The 17,157-nt window shown below is 42.9% G+C and overlaps 1 protein-coding gene across 1 annotated transcript; it reads left to right on the top strand.

Moving 5' to 3' along the window:
* The first annotated feature begins 9,665 nt into the window (after positions 1–9,665).
* Positions 9,666–15,027, top strand: LOC147988246 (fatty acyl-CoA reductase 2, chloroplastic-like). The gene is made up of 8 exons (XM_087534338.1): positions 9,666–9,681; positions 9,984–10,037; positions 10,864–10,967; positions 11,037–11,236; positions 11,333–11,433; positions 11,557–11,755; positions 11,860–12,021; positions 14,808–15,027. The coding sequence occupies exons 1-8, from the start codon at positions 9,666–9,668 to the stop codon at positions 15,025–15,027; spliced, it is 1,056 nt and encodes a 351-aa protein (XP_087390464.1).
* Positions 15,028–17,157: the final 2,130 nt, after the last annotated feature.

Genomic DNA, 17,157 nt, shown 5'->3' with positions numbered 1-17,157 from the left:
GGTCCATTTGGTGTCCTTCCAGACGGAGAAGCGAGAACCCTTTCTTCTTTGACCGCTTGCCCTCCTGGCACAGATGTGGAAAAGGTCTCAGTTGCGGAATCAAATATGAATGAAGTTAGAACAATCAGCGTAAGCTCTTTCTCTAGGGCCACTATCAATAATGACAAGAACTCTTACCAACTAGCTTAACGCATCCGGTCTCCTTCTCCTTCGTACCCCTAGCGGATATGAATAATAGGAAGAAACAGGTCCTTTCTAAAGGCGGGCATTAGACCAGAGTTTCGTGAGCCGGAGAAGATCGATAAAGCTTAGAACTTGCTCGTTTGCAGGAGGAGGCGGTGGTATGACTCCGTCCGTAGAACGAGCATTTCGTGCCACCTGTTCGGCGTCCACATCCACTACCATTTTCTGATCCCAGTATCTATAGCAAAATCGCTATTTTCCTCACTCTATAGAAGGCCTCCCGTATGTAAGATCACCAACCAAGTTCCTTTCTTCTTTTGTTTGTGCCATCTTTACCAACTTCTACTTCTTGGCTGGCTTGATGCTTACAGGTCTTGCCTCTGCTGATACTGGTCATGGGGACAAGAACTCCGTGGGAAGAGAGCAGATACCAATCCTAAACAACCCTTAGAATGGCCTCATCCAAACGGATGATTGTCATTGATAAGACGGGCAGGTGGTATGTTGATACTGAGCCGCTTCCCCTGTAGTTGTTAGCTCGTTCTTGACAAATCCGATCGGGTCTTCATAATCTGGAGTAAAAGGATTCGAACCTTTGCATGCCGATACCAAAAACCGATGCCTTACCACTTGGCTATACTCCAAACAAACGGTAGGTTCCTGGAGAACCGTGGAAACTAGTTAGTTCAAATCGAACTCAAAAGCAATGCGCATTATCTACGCCTTTTTTTGATTCACCAAGACCCGGCTGATACAAACGAATAGTGGGAGTTCTTTCTTACGAATATAAATGGAGGAAATATCCCTAGTACCTTTGTCCTCTGCAAAGATCATAAGATCAAATGGAGTTGGATTGATTTCTCGCATCTACTAGATCAGGGATCAGAGTCAGGGGAGCTCTCGTAAGTGAGCCTAAGTAAGTAGTGTGGTTCGAGCGGATCAGTCACCGCTGAGTTCTGCTTTCCTCGCAGAGTTGGTTTTAGCCGGAACCGCGCTCTTGCCTTGTTCTTGTGCCCCTTGATTATTGATCTGAATTCAAGTTAGATTAGAGAATACCGGTGCCTTTTGATCCACCCTTAGGTTTGAAAACTGTGGAGGTTCAGTTACAAAATGCAGTTTATGAGGTTGCTTTGTATGCCAGTGTGCAGGAAGGAGAGTTGGAAGATATACCTAGATCCCCCAATAGAGAAAAGAGCGAGCAGGTTACCTACTCTTGTGGTGGATGGCGGCACTAGAAGTTGATGCTTTTTATGGACGGACATAGAAATTCGATTTCCAATAGAGCTGCAAACGCTACTGTAAGCCGAAGACGAATGCTGGCCAAAAGTAAGCAAAGCAGGAGAGGCGTCGTTTCCTTCAGTTGGTCAACCAACAGGTCTCCTCACTCTAGCATTTCTTCTTTGTTCGGTCGCAAGGCAGGGAAATGGAGGATTTGTTTCTGCTCTGTCCTTTACCGCATCGATGGATTCAATTTCAGTGGATAGAGCTCAACCTGTTGCCATCGTCATTTCAATCACAATTCACTTGGTAGGTAGACGCTTGTTCCGACCTCCATAGTGGCACTTTGACCTTTTCTCAACAACATCTACTTCTAATCTGCTTGAACGGCCCTCTTGTCATTTGACCCAGAATTGAACGAGATGACACCCACCAATATCTTCCAACACAGGATCTCCCTTACAGGGCCGTCCTTCTCTCTTTCTTCCCAAGAACATCGGGGGTCTGTTCTCTGAACGAGTCAGCACCAGCCCCGTTACCAATACGGGGATCTCGGCCATGAGAACTTGTAGAACTTGTCTCTTGAATTGCATCCCCCCCTAGGCCGACCAGCTAAGTAGGACCCACTTAGGAAAACAGGTCTATAGGGCGCTAGGGAAGGGGTATAGAATGGTACTTGAATCTATCTATAGACATAGGATCCCCCAGCCACAGAAATCCATTGGTTTCTGTCTCAATTCGTCATTTGAACTGAAACTAACCACGAAGGGAAAAGAAAAGAAGGATTCTAGTTTGCCACTACTTGGACTCAACTTGGACTTTCGGAGGAGAAAACCATTTCCATTAATATATGACTCAGTCATAGCCAAGAGATCATCATTCTAATAACAAGGATCTAGTTTATATATCTCGAATTGGGTTCCATAAGATGCCAAAATAGTGGAAGTACCATCACGTCTACCTAAAGCAAATGGTTTCTATAGATTGAGAAATGGTTTCTATAGAATGAGATATAGTCGAATGTACCTTGAATACTTCACGTGCATTCTTCGCTTATAAATTTAGCCAAGATCCAAACATCTCAATCTCTTCATACGTTCTTCCTGTTGAACTCTTCTTTTCTCTCAACAAATGCAAGTTCGTCGGGGTTTGGTTACTAGTTTTCTTGGAAGGGTTTTCTCCCTTGATCTTTTCCCTTGTTTTATGATTGGAATGAAAGTAGGATTGTTTATCCAATCCAAACTATTTATTGAGGGAAAGTAAGATCAATAGTTGGCCCTATTGTCTGTGCTCTATTCTGTTAAGGATTTCTGTATTGGAAACATAGGCATCCTGCTATTCCCTGCTCTAGTTTCAGTTCAGTCATAAACCTATTGCCCGGGTCCTTTGATACTTGATTTCCTGGGTCAACGGTACCTAGATTCCCCTTTGGCTTGATCTTACCTTGGATTTCTGATTGGAATACAGATTGGATAAACAAGAGGAACTTGGAAAAGAGGGTTGGCCAAAGCATAACGATAGTGCATTCAATCGATTCCACCCTAGTTTTTCATATCTTTTCCCTCAATAAATAGTTTATATATGAAAGAAAGTGCCAACTTATTGTTCTTGGAATGCTGATTTCCATGGATTTCTTCTTGGCATATCCCCCCTGATTTGATGACCTGGCTAAAACACCTATTCCTTTTTTCTGGAATTGCTGTCGAAAGCCTGTTTGCAGCATCCATAGCAATACGTGTTAGTACTCAATTTCTTTGATTTTCATTTGATGAAGTGAAGACACTTATCTATATACCATTTATAGAGTGGTAGAGTAATCTTGCAATGCGGCATGAATTGGGTGACTTAATAGTTTTCTGCAGTTTAGTACTAACATGCCTGTGTGGTGAACTAACTACCTTGGGAAGCAACAAATATGCCCCCAATCACGCTGCCTATGTGAACAAATTCTAAAACTTTGCATAAGCAGCTTAATTAAGTAGAAAAACCTAAGCGATAGCCTACTACTTATACTTCTTACTTTCACTTTGATTTATACTTTGACTTTCGATACCTCTCCCCTAGTGTACTCGAGAGCTTGAAGGGGAAGACAGACTAGAAGACTTCCACACCATAACTTCCTTCCTTGGCTGACTGCCCGGCCTTCAAGAAACTCGAAAAACTGTAATAACTCACTTCACTATGATAACTATCTTTCGAACAGGACTACTACTTAAAGGCTAAAAAGACCTACCGCGACTGGCTCACTTGCTTGAAGGACTAATGAAAACACGTCGAACTAACTAAAAGGACGTAAGCTAACAGCGAAACTCAAACAAAAACGGATGCTGACTCCGATATAGATATTGAGGATTTTCTACAAGCCGCCGCCTCACCCTGCTCGCTTACTTCCCACATGCTTGCTTAACTCACTAACTTTTGGGGTAATACACTGTAGAGATAGGAAAGAGATAAATGAAAGAAAAAGAAGATAGAAATGAATTGATAGAGTCAGATGATGTCACTAGCTTCAATGAAAGGACTAACGAGAACTTTGAAAGTTCTTCCTATCAGCATTAGTCAACTTTCGAGTCCTTCAAGCGAGTTCCGCAGGGAAAGGAAGAGTATTTCATCATGGCCATTTATTAGGACTACTTGGATAAGTTAGGACAGTTTCTCTAAGGCCAGCTGTTGAGTTAGTCGGTTCATAGGTTGTCATAAAATATGGGTGTAGGAAGCCTGGACTCTGATTACCGATTATGAAAGCGAGGACTCTTTTTCTCTCTCCCCATTAACGGAAAACTATCTTAACCTCCTTCAGCAAGTTCATTATCTACAAGTAAGTTAGAGAATTCCTGTTGTCAAGCTAGTTATCTTATACAAGACTTTTCTATAAGGCCTGTAAGCAGGTTCAGGTGGAAGCAGGAAAGTAACACCACCTGGTTTTCTCACGGGTGTAACTCTTTCTCTTTTGCCCTTTATGCCAGCCTGTTCCCTAAGTAGGATAAGTTCATTGTGTTATTACAGGTAGTATTGCTCTCAAAGCTAGGAAGGAAAGGTAAGGAGCAAGCTTATTTACTAAGATCCTAGCGAGTGGAATACTTTGAACGAGCAGGGGAGCGAGCGGAGTACTTTACGCAAGTAGTGGTTTACCAGGAACTCGTATAAGAGCTAGTCATATAGTCCTTGAAGCATTATTCCTTTTATCGGTAGGGCTGTTAGCAAGGAGTTTGAAGCTTGAGTACTTTCAGCTTTCCTGTTTTAGCTAGGAATGAAGTTGGTTCAGAGGTGTCAAGTAGAGAGGTTAGATCTTCTCTTCCTTCTCATACTGCGAGTAATATCTCTACTACAATTTCCACTTTATGTTGATCAGTTTGAGCATGAGCAGCTCGTTCAGGAGCAGCCGCCCGTGGAACTCTTGTTTTGAGGAAGCAATGAACATTATCTTTTTCCATTCTCAATAAATGAGGAAGGAGGGGTGAGGTCCTCACTTGCGAGTGAGGCAAGGCTTTCTTTTATAATACATCCTACCCGATTTTGGTTGACGATTGCGTTCTATTCCAATTATTCACTTGTTTTTCTTGTCACTGTGGCGAGACCAGATGAGAGAGAGAACTATTTTCCATTTCCAGACAGACCCCAAGCCGAGGTTGGAACAATTCTGTATTTTCTTGTTGGTTCCTTCTTTATTATTTATTCCAAGTTTTTCTCTTCCATTCGGTTCATTAGCTTTAGGAAAAATAGAAGCTGCGGAAATGCTCGCTTCTAAAAGGCTTAAAGGCTCTGATCAAGGCAATGAACATTTTGCACTTGGAAACTAATAAGAAAGGAATTCAAATCATAGTTCAATACAGACTTTTTCTCTTTTAAGAAGGGTGAAACTTTCGTTCCAATACTTGTGCGCTCTACCCATCTCTACTGAACAAACCCACTACACATCGAGTGGCAGGGTATGTGTGTAGGCCTTTTCAAGGACATTCGAAACAACATGTCGATAAATTGCTATAGAAAGTGGGGCTAGATCGAGAGTTCTGACCTTTTCGTGGGTTGGGTGATCTTCAAACTCTTGTTTTTCTAGCGAAAGAACGCCCTTCTGAGCGATGATCTCCTACAAGCGAGTATAGTAAGGTTGACTTCAATTGAGACAGAAATGTCACTGGTCAGCTCCTTAGCGTGACAATTAACACCACTTTCTTATTACCTAAGAGATTAGATAAGGGAAGAAGGCAGGCCAAAGCTTATAGATTCGGAGATCGTACTTCTAACGCTTTGTCTGAGTCAGTCCTATGACCCCTTCCGGCTGAGACACGAATCCTAGCCTATCTGAGTCGCAGAATGAAGGGCTCTTCAGAAGGCGCCACCCAAGTCTCCTTTGATACTTCGGAGTTAGGAATTTTTTTTCCAAGGAAGGCGGATTTTCTGCGTTCCGCAGCACGAATAGGGTGTACAGAAGATCGATGTGCCATCTTTCTAACCACCTTCATTTGTTGTATGATCATTAGGGAAGGGAGCCTTTGATAAAGGGACCCCCAACCAAGAAATCTACTATCTCAGAGCGACAGTCAAGCTCGTATCGCGGAACTAGAACATTTCTTTGATTGATAGGTCAGATAGGAAGCAGGCAAGCAAACCAAGTTATAGGTTTGGAAGTTAGAACTCGGAAAGGTTGTCCTGTGACTACCTTTGAAGTCTTTGGGTAGGACATCAGGCTAAGGTCTTATGATGAGCCACGCGCATATGAGGTTTACTGCAGCCCTAAAGCTCTGTCCCCTATCCTACCACTAGATCTCCTATGCCGGAACATGAACAGAGAAAGCTGTGAGTGTAGTCTTAGGAACGAACCCGGGGTTGCTCTCGCAAAAAAATTGTACTAAAGAAAGCTAGAAAGCTCAATTCCAAGCTTTAAACCTCTGGTCCACGGGTCGGTGAACGAATGGGTTTTGGGAAATACAGAACATGGACTCGATTGAACAAAGGTGGCACCGGAATGAATAGCCCACTTGTTTCGGGCAAGAATGAATGGGACTGATCGACTCGAGTTACCGAGCGACCTCCACTCTTCGACTCGAGCTTTCGCTTCTGCTTTTCTCTTGTTTTGATTTATTAGCTTTTTAGGGAAAGAAGAGGGTCTGAAATACAACTATGTCTACGAGTGCCGCGAATGAACCTTCGGTTCTTCCCAAGAACAAGGAGACACGAACTAAATAACTCGTATCAGGCTACGGGAATAGTGAACGGGAAGAAGGAACTAGTGAGGCTTTCGTTGGTCAAACAATATGCCCTCCTCACTTGAGGAGAGTGAAGGTCATGACTTATTGAAGCAGAACGTCAATTGGCCAAGAGAAGGGGAACTCCTTTCGTCGGTAACTATTGAATTGCCTATCTAACAGTGGAGCGAAGCGGAACGTTGAACGGGAAACTCGTGTCGTCGGTTATCCAATTTCCCTCCTTTCTGTTTCGACAAAGAAAACGTTTAGGTATCGGTAATAGGATTCCCACTATGAATTGCAGAAAAATATAGATTCTATAATAATCCATAAATAATATATAGAATCAGGCTCCGTAATCAAGTGCTCGCTGTGAGAAGAAGATCTACAGGCATGTACCCATTTCTCCCTGCAAAATAAGTTTGAACCCGAGTGAGTATGGACCATACGCTCATCTTTCTTCTCAATCTACACCTCGTTCCGCGAGAGACCTATCCTCGTTTCGAAATAAATGACCGTAGTGAGGATCGATCCCGGATAAGCGAGTCAGTGTAGGGACAGAGGCTGATGATTCTAAAGGTGATTTCTAACTACAAGATGACTTTATTTGAAAACGGAATCCAAATATCAACAAAAAGATGAATGGAAAGTCTTGTCGATATGAATTGATCTTCAACCCAATGACAATGCTTCGATTTCGATCTTGACTTCTTTCTTGGATGCCTGAAGTTTGTGTTCGCATTTCATCAAAGGAAAAGTGGGCTGTACCCACATGAAGAAAAGAGTTGCTCGTGTAAAAGCAATATCTTCTATTTGACTTATCTAGCCGTGTCTTGTCTTGCACATACTCGGCTCGGTGAATGGTTCATCTTCGATTGGCATGGTCCTTTGGATGTAAGAGATCTCGTTTGCTGGCCGGGCCCTTCCATGAGTTTAGATCTCTATGTATGAATCTCTTATGAAATCCCATACTTTTTATCATTTCAGAACGATCAGCATACTGTGTGACTTCTGCGTGACAGTTCTTGCATTTCGTTTGTTGCTTTGCATGAACATTTAGATATTGGAAAGCGAACTCCCTGAATTAGGAATTTCATAGATAGAGAAGGACGGGCAAAAAGAGAGAGACTGACTAACTACCCGGATCAATGCTGATTGACGACTGAATAAATAGCCGGAAGCAACAACTGCACGAGAGAGAAAGAGCGGATCCAACTAAGGAAATGCAGTACCTGTTCTGTCGGAGCTAATCATGCAAAGCTAGCGTAGCGCCAGCCGTCGAAGTGAATGAATTCGAAAGAACGCAGAAGTAAGGAAATGAGACGACTCTTTCTTGAACAATTTCATAAGCAGATCTTCCCCTCCACACCAATCACGAGTTTTTTTTATTCCTCTCGTATATCGTCGTCACGCCCTTAATGATAGGTTTTGAAAAAGATTTTTCATGTCATTCCCATTTAGGTTCGATTCGGATCCCTCTGTTGTTTCCCTTTCCTCCCGAACCTTTTCCTCGAAATGATAAAGAATCTGGTACACTCGAATTGTATTATTTAAGTGCTTATTGCTTGCCAAAAATCCTACTTCTACAATTGGTAGGTCACCGGGTTATTCAAATAAGTCGTGTTTTCTGTGCTCTTCCCATGTTACAACTTCCGTACCAATTCGATCGATCCGGAATGGATCGGTTAAACATTCTATTAGGGAGCCCGGTCTTGACTCTTCTGTGTGGTATTCATTCTCATTCGGCTCTTGGAATCACATCCAGCAGTGGTTGGAACAGCTCGCAAAATTCAACCACTTCACCTACTTTATTGCCCCCAACCGTTTCCCGTACCTCTATAGAAACAGAAGGGTTTCATGTTCTTTCATCGATTGGGTATTCCTCTCCTTTTGTATCTCTTTATCCAATTTCGGTCTCGATTAGTTCACAAGATTGAATGGCCATAGCCATAGAAGAAGCTTCTCCTCCGGGGCGGGGGGACCGCCTGACAATTACAAAGAAACCTTTCAAAAGTGGATTTTGTGCTCTGAATATAAGGATTTCCCTGGTTTAAGGTGCAAGATAGACTCACTTCTTTCATTCCTGGAACCTGGGGAGATCCTATTCATGGTACGCACGTTCCCCCGGGACTTTTCTCTGCTCGAGATCTTGGAGCCCAAGGATATCCGAAATATCATTTCTCACTCGCACAAGCAGTGGAAGCCACCCAAAAGGGGGGGCTAGTAATTAATTAGTTTTTTTGGTAGGTTTGTATTGTTTCTCGAATTGGTAGGTTTCTCGAAGTAGTTTTAGTAGGTTTCTCAGGAAATAGAGATGCCGAGGCCCCTACTTACCTTGCGAGCCTTATCCATCAAGGTTCCTATTCCATCATCCAAACTAAGCTTCCTCAGATCCTAACCCATTGGTCATTATCGAGCCTCGTGACTCCGGCTGTGTTGATATCTTCGTATTACCTGTTATCATTCTATCTATCTGGTTATTGCTTTATGTGTTGGTTGGTATTTCACTATTTAAGTAGTATAGTTACTGATTCTATTGACTGAAGGATTGCTATTGCTGACATCTTCTGTGATGGAAGCCGAGGGAAAGGCCACCAAGAGATTCGGGTGGGTCGGCCTTCTATATTACCTAGTCGCCCGTTACGATATTCCCTTACGAGAATAGTCTACTTTCGCTTCTAAAGTGCCTTTTTTTTCAACAACTCAATAGAACTTTTTTCTTTTTTCATATTATGTTATTTGCACTTTGGATTTTCCTCTCTCGCTCCTGGACTCTTGTTTAGCTTGTTAGAGGGAATGATCCGCCCGGGGATCCGGGTTTTTTCCTTCCTACGATGAAGGTGCCTTAAACCAAATGAATATCTCAAGCACTCGAGTAAGCTGTGGACGCACATTGAGGACGAAGGGAACGCGCTTCTGTCCTTCTGTCATTGGACTGATCATTTCTTTTGGCTTTCTAGGCCATAGATTAGTGAACTTTCTCTTCTAATGAAATAGATCTTTCAAGTTTTCGTATGAGTCTACTAGTCATAGGTTTCTATTTTGTTAGTTCTACCGGAGATAGGTATGGAAGCCACTATGAGTATATATCCAGGTATGCTTCTAACTTCACCTCACGCCATAAACGGAATCCCTATCATGAGCGCAACTGTATTTACAAGTTCAGTAGCCTGAGTGAGCTTTCTCTTTGTTTAGAATTGAAAGAGAAGTTTTTGGTAGTGGGGTGCGTGGTGTATTAAAAGTGGATATAGACCCCGGACAAGAAAGCCTTTTCTTAAGCACAAATGCGGTACTATTTTTAGCAAGCAATCTCTTCTACAATAGGCTGTCTGATCAATCCAAAATATTGAGGCTGGATTGAGATTTCTCTCTAAATCAAACCGGATTGGAATGCAGGTATAAACCAGCAGCATCCAATAGAGGAGTCAGCCGGTTATGATGCAGCAACAGGTAGACCACTCAGAGACTGAATACAGCTAACATTAGCAGCAAGTGCACAATCACTAACAGGAATCGTAATGGTCTCAAGCATGTGCTTCCTTTCTTCTTGAAGGACCTTGTTTTAAACTTTCTTAATGTCAGGAAGTAGAAGTACGGTGAAATAGATCGAGTATCAAGTATATTAGTGTGTAAGGGTTTCAATGCAGACTTTGATGGGGATCAAATGGCTCTTTCTGGAATTTACTTTTGAAAGCCATCAACCAGAGAACGAAGAATCACTGTGTCCGCCGCAAGAGCAAGAGAAGAGAAAGGATTTCTCTCCTTGAAGAGACCGAACTAGACTAGTGGCCGGATGGAAGGGATGGGACTAACTATGTTCCAAAGACTTGATCAACAACATATGTTCCTTAACTCTCTGTATCTGCCCTTTTTTATATCAACATTCCGAATTGAGCTCTACTACCGGAGCCTTTCGATAGGAAGGAATGGAATCTTATCTTACACGAGAGGCCTCTTTCCAAGCCCTCCGTGCAATCTGAATAGGATTCGGAGTCTCCTTCATTCACTTCCAAGCTCTAGTAAATATCTGAGTGAGTAAGTTATGGATCTAGTTTATGAGCAGCTTAAATAGAAAAGCAAGCAGAAGGAATAGAAGAATGAAATGCAGAAATAGGGGAAGGGCGGGTAGCATTTTCAAATGCCAGTTTGAGTGAGACAGTTTCTGTCTGGCCCCCCACTTTTAGGCTGTTCTTCCATTCTGCCTTTGTCTTGCTCTAAGCTACCTGACTTCCTTCCTTTGTTCTTCCATTCTACTTTGTATGATTCTGATCATCAGTTCTTATCGATCCCATTTTAAGGACAAATCCTGATGTTGGTAAAATATACGTGTTGATCAAGGCCAAGGACAATGAAGCAGCCATGAAAAGATTGAAGAACGAGGTATGATGATTACTTCGGACTACTTTCTGTTCTTCATGCAAATGACCATATTTTCCGTCTGCAATACAGGTAGAAGATACTGAGTTGTTCAGATGTTTACAGGAAATCCATAGGAAAAACTACCACAGCTTTGTATTAAGCAAGCAGGTTCCGGTCGTTGGTAATTTCAGGGAAGCCTACATTGGCATTGCTCCTGAGTTAGCCAAAGAGATCGCGGAAGAAGTGGATGTTATCGTAAACTCTGCAACAAATACCACTTTTGATGAGAGGTTCGTGAAGCTATACTAGTCTTGCACCAAGGATTGCTTCCATTACTAAATGTGTAAGTTCACATTCCATAGCAATAAAAGTATTGCAACTTGCAGGTATGATGTAGCACTAGACATCAACACCGTGGAGCCATTCCGGATAATGAGTTTCGCGCAGCGGTTTCGAAGACTGAAGCTCTTCTTGCAAGTATCAACAGGTCAGAATGCCAAATAAGAGTTTCTTGTGGTCGAAATCAAATGGTAACCTATTTCTATTAATCTCAAAAGCTTACAAACAAGCTTTAGTAGTATGTTTGCATGTCATGTTTTTGGCCAAACAGCATATGTGAATGGGCAGAGGCAAGGTTTGATACTAGAGAAGCCATTTTGCTTAGGGGATATCATAACAAAGGGGATAGGTTCCTCAGATTTTTCAGCACATCAGAATACCATGTTGGATATCGAGGCTGAGACCAAGTTGGCTTTTGACTCCAGAAGGCATTCTTCTGCCTCTGCTTCTGTTACTCAAGAAATGAAAGAGTTAGGTAGTCGAGGTATTCTAGTATTTCCCTGTTACTTTCTCATGTCTGTAGATACGAATACACACATGAAGTATTTGATTTGTGCAATTTATTTATTCATAGGGCCAAACTCTATGGTTGGCAAGACACTTATGTGTTCACAAAGGCCATGGGCGAGATGGTCATCAACTGCATGCGAGGAGAGATACCGGTGGTAACAATCAGGCCAAGTGTCATAGAGAGCACATGGAGGGATCCCTTCCCAGGTTGGATGGAAGGAAACAGGTAAATGCTAAACCCAAATCTGAGGTTCCGGATGTCACATATATATGTGATGCATCCTCGCCTGCTTACCAGATAATGAGCTATTTCCAGGATCTAGCAGTGCGTACTAACTTTTGACGGGTTGATTCTTCGGTTCAAGTGATGGTGGGGGATCAAGAAGAGTGGCTATGTGGGGTTTGAACTTGGACACGGGATTAGCTTAATTTGGATAATTCATTTTATCACTCCACTGGGCCCTTGGCCTTTCTCCCTATGTGGATGGATGATAAGAAAAATGCCAATCGAACCAAGTAAGGGCTCCGCGTGAAGCATATTATGTAGATCTAGCTGACAATAATAACTGAGATCCTATACAAATAACGCATTAGCGACCCCTTGGATAGACAATTCATGCTACTCGACTCACCATCACTCTTTAGAGACATTCGACGAAAAGCAAGCTTACCAATAAGAAACAGCTGGCATGGCAGTATCTTCTATATCTTCTATAATGAATATAATGTGCACACCTGGCTTTAACCAGATAAAATCTAGTACAGCGGGAAGGATGTCATATTTCTGGTCCACTACTTAGACTCTACGAGGGCTTTAGGTGAGGAACTACTTATCTCCCGAGGCACCCTTCTCCTGAGTCCTACCCAGCTCAAGTTTAAGAATGCGCACAGCCCCAAGGATAGGTAGAGGGGGATCTTGTTCTGTTCAGTGCCGCCTCTTCCTCGGCCATTCAAGAAAGGGATTTGCTTCTTCTTATAGGTCCTTGAGAAAAAGAAGAAAGATAGGAAAGGAATTAGGGCGTTGCCGAAGGCAATGGTCCAGCTTGTGTGAATGGATTTCATTGTTTTTTTAGATTCCACGCAGGCAGGCCAGTCTCAACATAGGCTAAGGCGCCATTAGAGGCTTCTTTCGATAAAAAGAAGCTAATAGAAGAAGAAGGCTCAAGTGCCAGTCAGCCAGAGGAAACAAGTATGGTGTTCATCCTCATCGATAGGCTCGTCCTTTGCTTCTGCATTATTCTGAGCTTAAGGCGGACAGGTGGGTTCTCGGGCATTACATTATGTTACCTCGGGCGGAGAAGTCAACAGCAATAGGGGTGGTTTGCGCCCTGTCTATCCACTGAAGATACGAGGAATCTTCTTATTTATTCTTAGGGTGAATCTTGCCAATGCTTCGGGTTATTCAAGGCTTCGATAGACATTGGGGCGTCGATGTTTACTTTATTTTAAGAACAGAATGATAGTATAGGTTGCTATTCGAACAAGCCACATCAGACTTTCCCAGACCCTCTTGTTTGTTCAATCGCAATCTCACTACATCGAAATAGTAAAAAAGGTGTCACCTCACTCAGTTCGAGGGATGGATGGCGCTTTCTTGTGTGTATCGACATGTCACATTGCTTGGTATCTCCTCGCTTTCAAGTCTTGATGATGTTTTAGTAGCTTCGGGTAGGTAGATGTAGACAGGTACCTTTGATGTTTGAACTTATTCGCGATTTTGCTTTTAGCAGAGCTTCCTTTTCCAAGTATTATCTCTATGGAACGAACCAATTTTGAGTTAACTATAAATTGCATATAAAAAGAAAACAGAATGAAAAAGATAGTTTAAGCCATATCTTCCCAGGATGGCTTTTTCTACAAAAGGGTGGGAGCATAAAATGTAGGTGAGTCAATTGCGTGTGGCATTCAAGTATTTCGTATTGTAACAATGTTCGATCGGCATCCAAACAAAGGTGCATGTACGGTTCCTAAGGGATACAATTTTGTCCTAATCATCGAGAAAGATGAAATAAGTTGATAGCGCAATCTCGTACTAACACATACTCTCTAAATATTGAAGAACTTGCATGCGGCCTTCAAGCCACAACCGCGGTATGAGTTCTGATCTCAGACTTTGGTTTGGGGGCTGCTGGCCCCTTCGCGTCGACAAGGAAACTGTGGACGACAATGGGTTTAGAATTCGAATAAAATGAAGACCCTATCGAACAAATAGAGGAAAGGGCGGAAAGGGGAAAAAGTAAAGTATAAGCGACATATGGCACGAAAAGGAAATCCAATTTCAGTAAGACTTGATCTTGAATCAGATTATGGTTTTTATCAATGGGTGTTGCCTGTTACTATGAACTTGTTTTCATCTGGCAGATAAGCTTTTGAGAAGAGACCACTTTGATAACGAGCTTTCGGGTTGCCGTATTGATACCGCCCTTCGAGGGAACAGGAGAATAGCATGCACGGGAGAAGGATTTAGGGAAAGGTACCCACCTTTTAATGGGAGAAAGGCAGCTTATGTGAAAACTTCCCTTGTGGTTTAAGGTTCAAATAGATCAGGTGCCTATGTTGTTGATACACCGAAAGATACTAACGCTATGCTCCAATGCGGGATGAGGGCCAACGATTGTGATGAGTGGGGACCTTAGAGCTGAAAACCTACATACAGTGACCCTTATGGGCAGCGCCCTGGGCTGGCTATGTACGAGACATCAAACCGTCTCCCGGGTCCAAAGTTTCCATTTCCAGGCCTGATAGTCTTCAACTTAAAAAAGTAGGGCGGAGAACTAGTAAGAATTGTGCCTGCCATTCAATTCGTGACGTGGATGATCCGCCGACGGAATCGATTAGGTGAAACGGCTCTGCAAAGTTTGTTTGTTCATAAAGGCTGCATGCAGCCATGCAATTCGTACTGCATGGCGATATTACTCTACCACTCTATAAATGGTATATAGATATCTTCACTTCATCACAAAGAAATTGAGTACTAGCACGCATTGCTATGGATGCTGCAACCGCAAACAGGCTTTCTGCAATTGCTACCGAAACGGAGCAACTGAAAGATGAGATTGAAGGGCACCGTAGAGTGCTAAACAACCAGTTGAGAAGTGTTAGAACAATGGATCCTGCAAAGAAAGAAGCGCGCATTCGCGCTACCAGAGAGCGCATAGAGGGTTTGGAGGAGAGGCAGGAAGCGCTGCGGGTGGAGCAGCAAGTGCTCTTTATTCGTCTAGCATCTCGCTAGAATAGAAGAGTCCGTAGACTCTTTTTAGTTTTCTAAGGTTGGTTTAAATTCAATAAGTGTCTGGAGACATTTGTTTTCATGTCAGGTGTTCTTTGTCTTAGTTTGATTCCGATCTACTCCTATGCTAAGTGTCTTTGTTTGGTTTGATTTCTTGTGTTTGCATGTATGGGCTAGCCGTCAGTGTTCAATGCTTATGTTAATATAATAACGCCAAAATGTGCTGCAAATTCATGTTCAAGTTGAAATAAGGCCGAAGGGCTAAGTGTACTACTGGAGATTACATATTCCAGCTCTGAAGTTTCCTTTTGAGCCCCCGTTCTACTATGGTTTGGATTCTAGTTGAAGCGTGCGACCATCTATTCAGATGAGGAGACTGAGTAAGAAACCACTAAGCGGAGAGCAAACAGATCAATCTCTATCTATGAGTTTCTCAACCAAGATCCACTATTGAACCAAGACCCGCTAACTTATACTTTTACGCAAGCTTAGTTATTGGAAGTTGCAGCCGAGGAACTCTTATCCCTAGCCACAGTTGTTGCAGCACAAGGCTTTGTCGCGATTGGGTCATATGTCAGTACTCTCACATTCCCCGTGGTCTCCCTAGTATGCTGAGCTGAACTGAAGTGAAGTGAAGCTGCGGGTGATGATGGACTGATCCCATGCTATTCAGGCGCCTGACAACGCTGGCTCCGACGGTGATGAGTCTGACGGTGGCTCAGTTGTTTCTCTTCCTGATCCTTCAAGGTCCCCCGTTCCTAACATCGTCCAAAGGCCGTTGGCGCTCTCCCATCTGACAGTGCAGGCTCTGCGTGTCGCCTATGGCAACACTACCCGAGTGGTCTATTGCATAGTGGATCCACGGGTACCCCGTCACTGCTTCGTTTTTATCAACATCCGGTAAGCAGAACGGACAGAGAACTATCCCTATTTCTCGTAATGCCAGGCCCAAAAGTCCTCCATCCGCATAGCAGCAAAAGTAGGCATTTCTTTGATACTTACTCACCTGTGGCTAGATTTACCACCATTCGAGTACTACTATCACGGGCTGCCTCGCACGGTCTTCTCGTTCATCAGATGGGCAGACGGCTTTCCTTAATGGGGAGTTGGATGAGGAAATTTACATGGAGCAGCCAGATCAAGAGTACCCGCGCATTCGCCTAACCCCGGGTTTTTTTGATCAAAATGAAGATTTTTTAGAAAATAAGCCCAAAAAGCATCTGACCTTGAAAAGAATCACCAGTTACTTGATCCATCCCTGCGGTAAGTGGGAACGAATGTGACAGCCGATGGTAGTAGGATTTCCACAGGTTGAGCTCCTTATCTTTTGACTTTTCTAAGGATAGCCGAGTAGATATACTAGAATGGGATGAATCGAGCACGAGAAATCACTAGGCATAGGGGAGCCGTAAGGAAGAGGAGTAATATCATTATAAAGTTCACGAATTCGATTCATTTTGGAATCGATAAGTGAACACGGAATCTCGTCTTGTTCCCCTTGGTTCCGAGGGAAATAAAGGGGAAATCACTGATTCATTTGGAGCTGTTTTCTAACTGACTCATTGACATGAGAGATTGGATGCAATGCGCCAGTCACTCGTACTACAGCGGACAAAGGTCACCGGCAAACGACCATTCCACAATGGAACCTGGCACTACTGTTTGCCCTAAGGGCCGACCCACCTTTTCAGAGAAACAGACACATGACATCACTATATTACGCATTTTCGAGATAAGAAAGTGGAGAATGCACTCTTCCCTTTTTTTTACATTTTAAACTCATGTTCATGGTCTGTTTTATTCCCAATTGTTGCCCGTGTGAAAAGAAAGAAGAAAAATTGGGCCATGTTTCCCGAGAGAGACTGCCTTCTCTCAGGCCAGCAGTCTTATACTTATAGTCGACTGCTCTATGACGATCTGACCTCTTTCCTGGGCTCTGCTTGCTCGTCTACGCTCCGACCAATTCAGTCAAAATCGAAAAAACGATGTTTCCTTGAAAAATTCTAAGAAATAGTAGTAGTAGTCAAAAAGTGCACTTTTTCCATATATTTCGATTTATAGGGATCCCTATCTTTATCTCTATCCACAGAGATACCTATCTATATAGAGAGAGGTTTTTCTCAAAATTGATCT

Source organism: Triticum urartu, chromosome 1A, assembly GCF_056163025.1.
Source record: "Triticum urartu cultivar PI428250 chromosome 1A, HENAU_Tu73, whole genome shotgun sequence".
NCBI lineage: Eukaryota > Viridiplantae > Streptophyta > Magnoliopsida > Poales > Poaceae > Triticum > Triticum urartu.
Note: the sequence above shows the minus strand (reverse complement) of the source record. Positions and strands in the feature narration are given on the sequence as shown.

Coding starts and splice junctions, on each gene's coding strand:
- LOC147988246 (XM_087534338.1), top strand. Junction 10,038..10,863: donor CGGTTATGATGCAGCAACAG/GTAGACCACTCA, acceptor TCTGATCATCAG/TTCTTATCGATCCCATTTTA. Junction 11,756..11,859: donor GTTACTCAAGAAATGAAAGA/GTTAGGTAGTCG, acceptor ATTTATTCATAG/GGCCAAACTCTATGGTTGGC.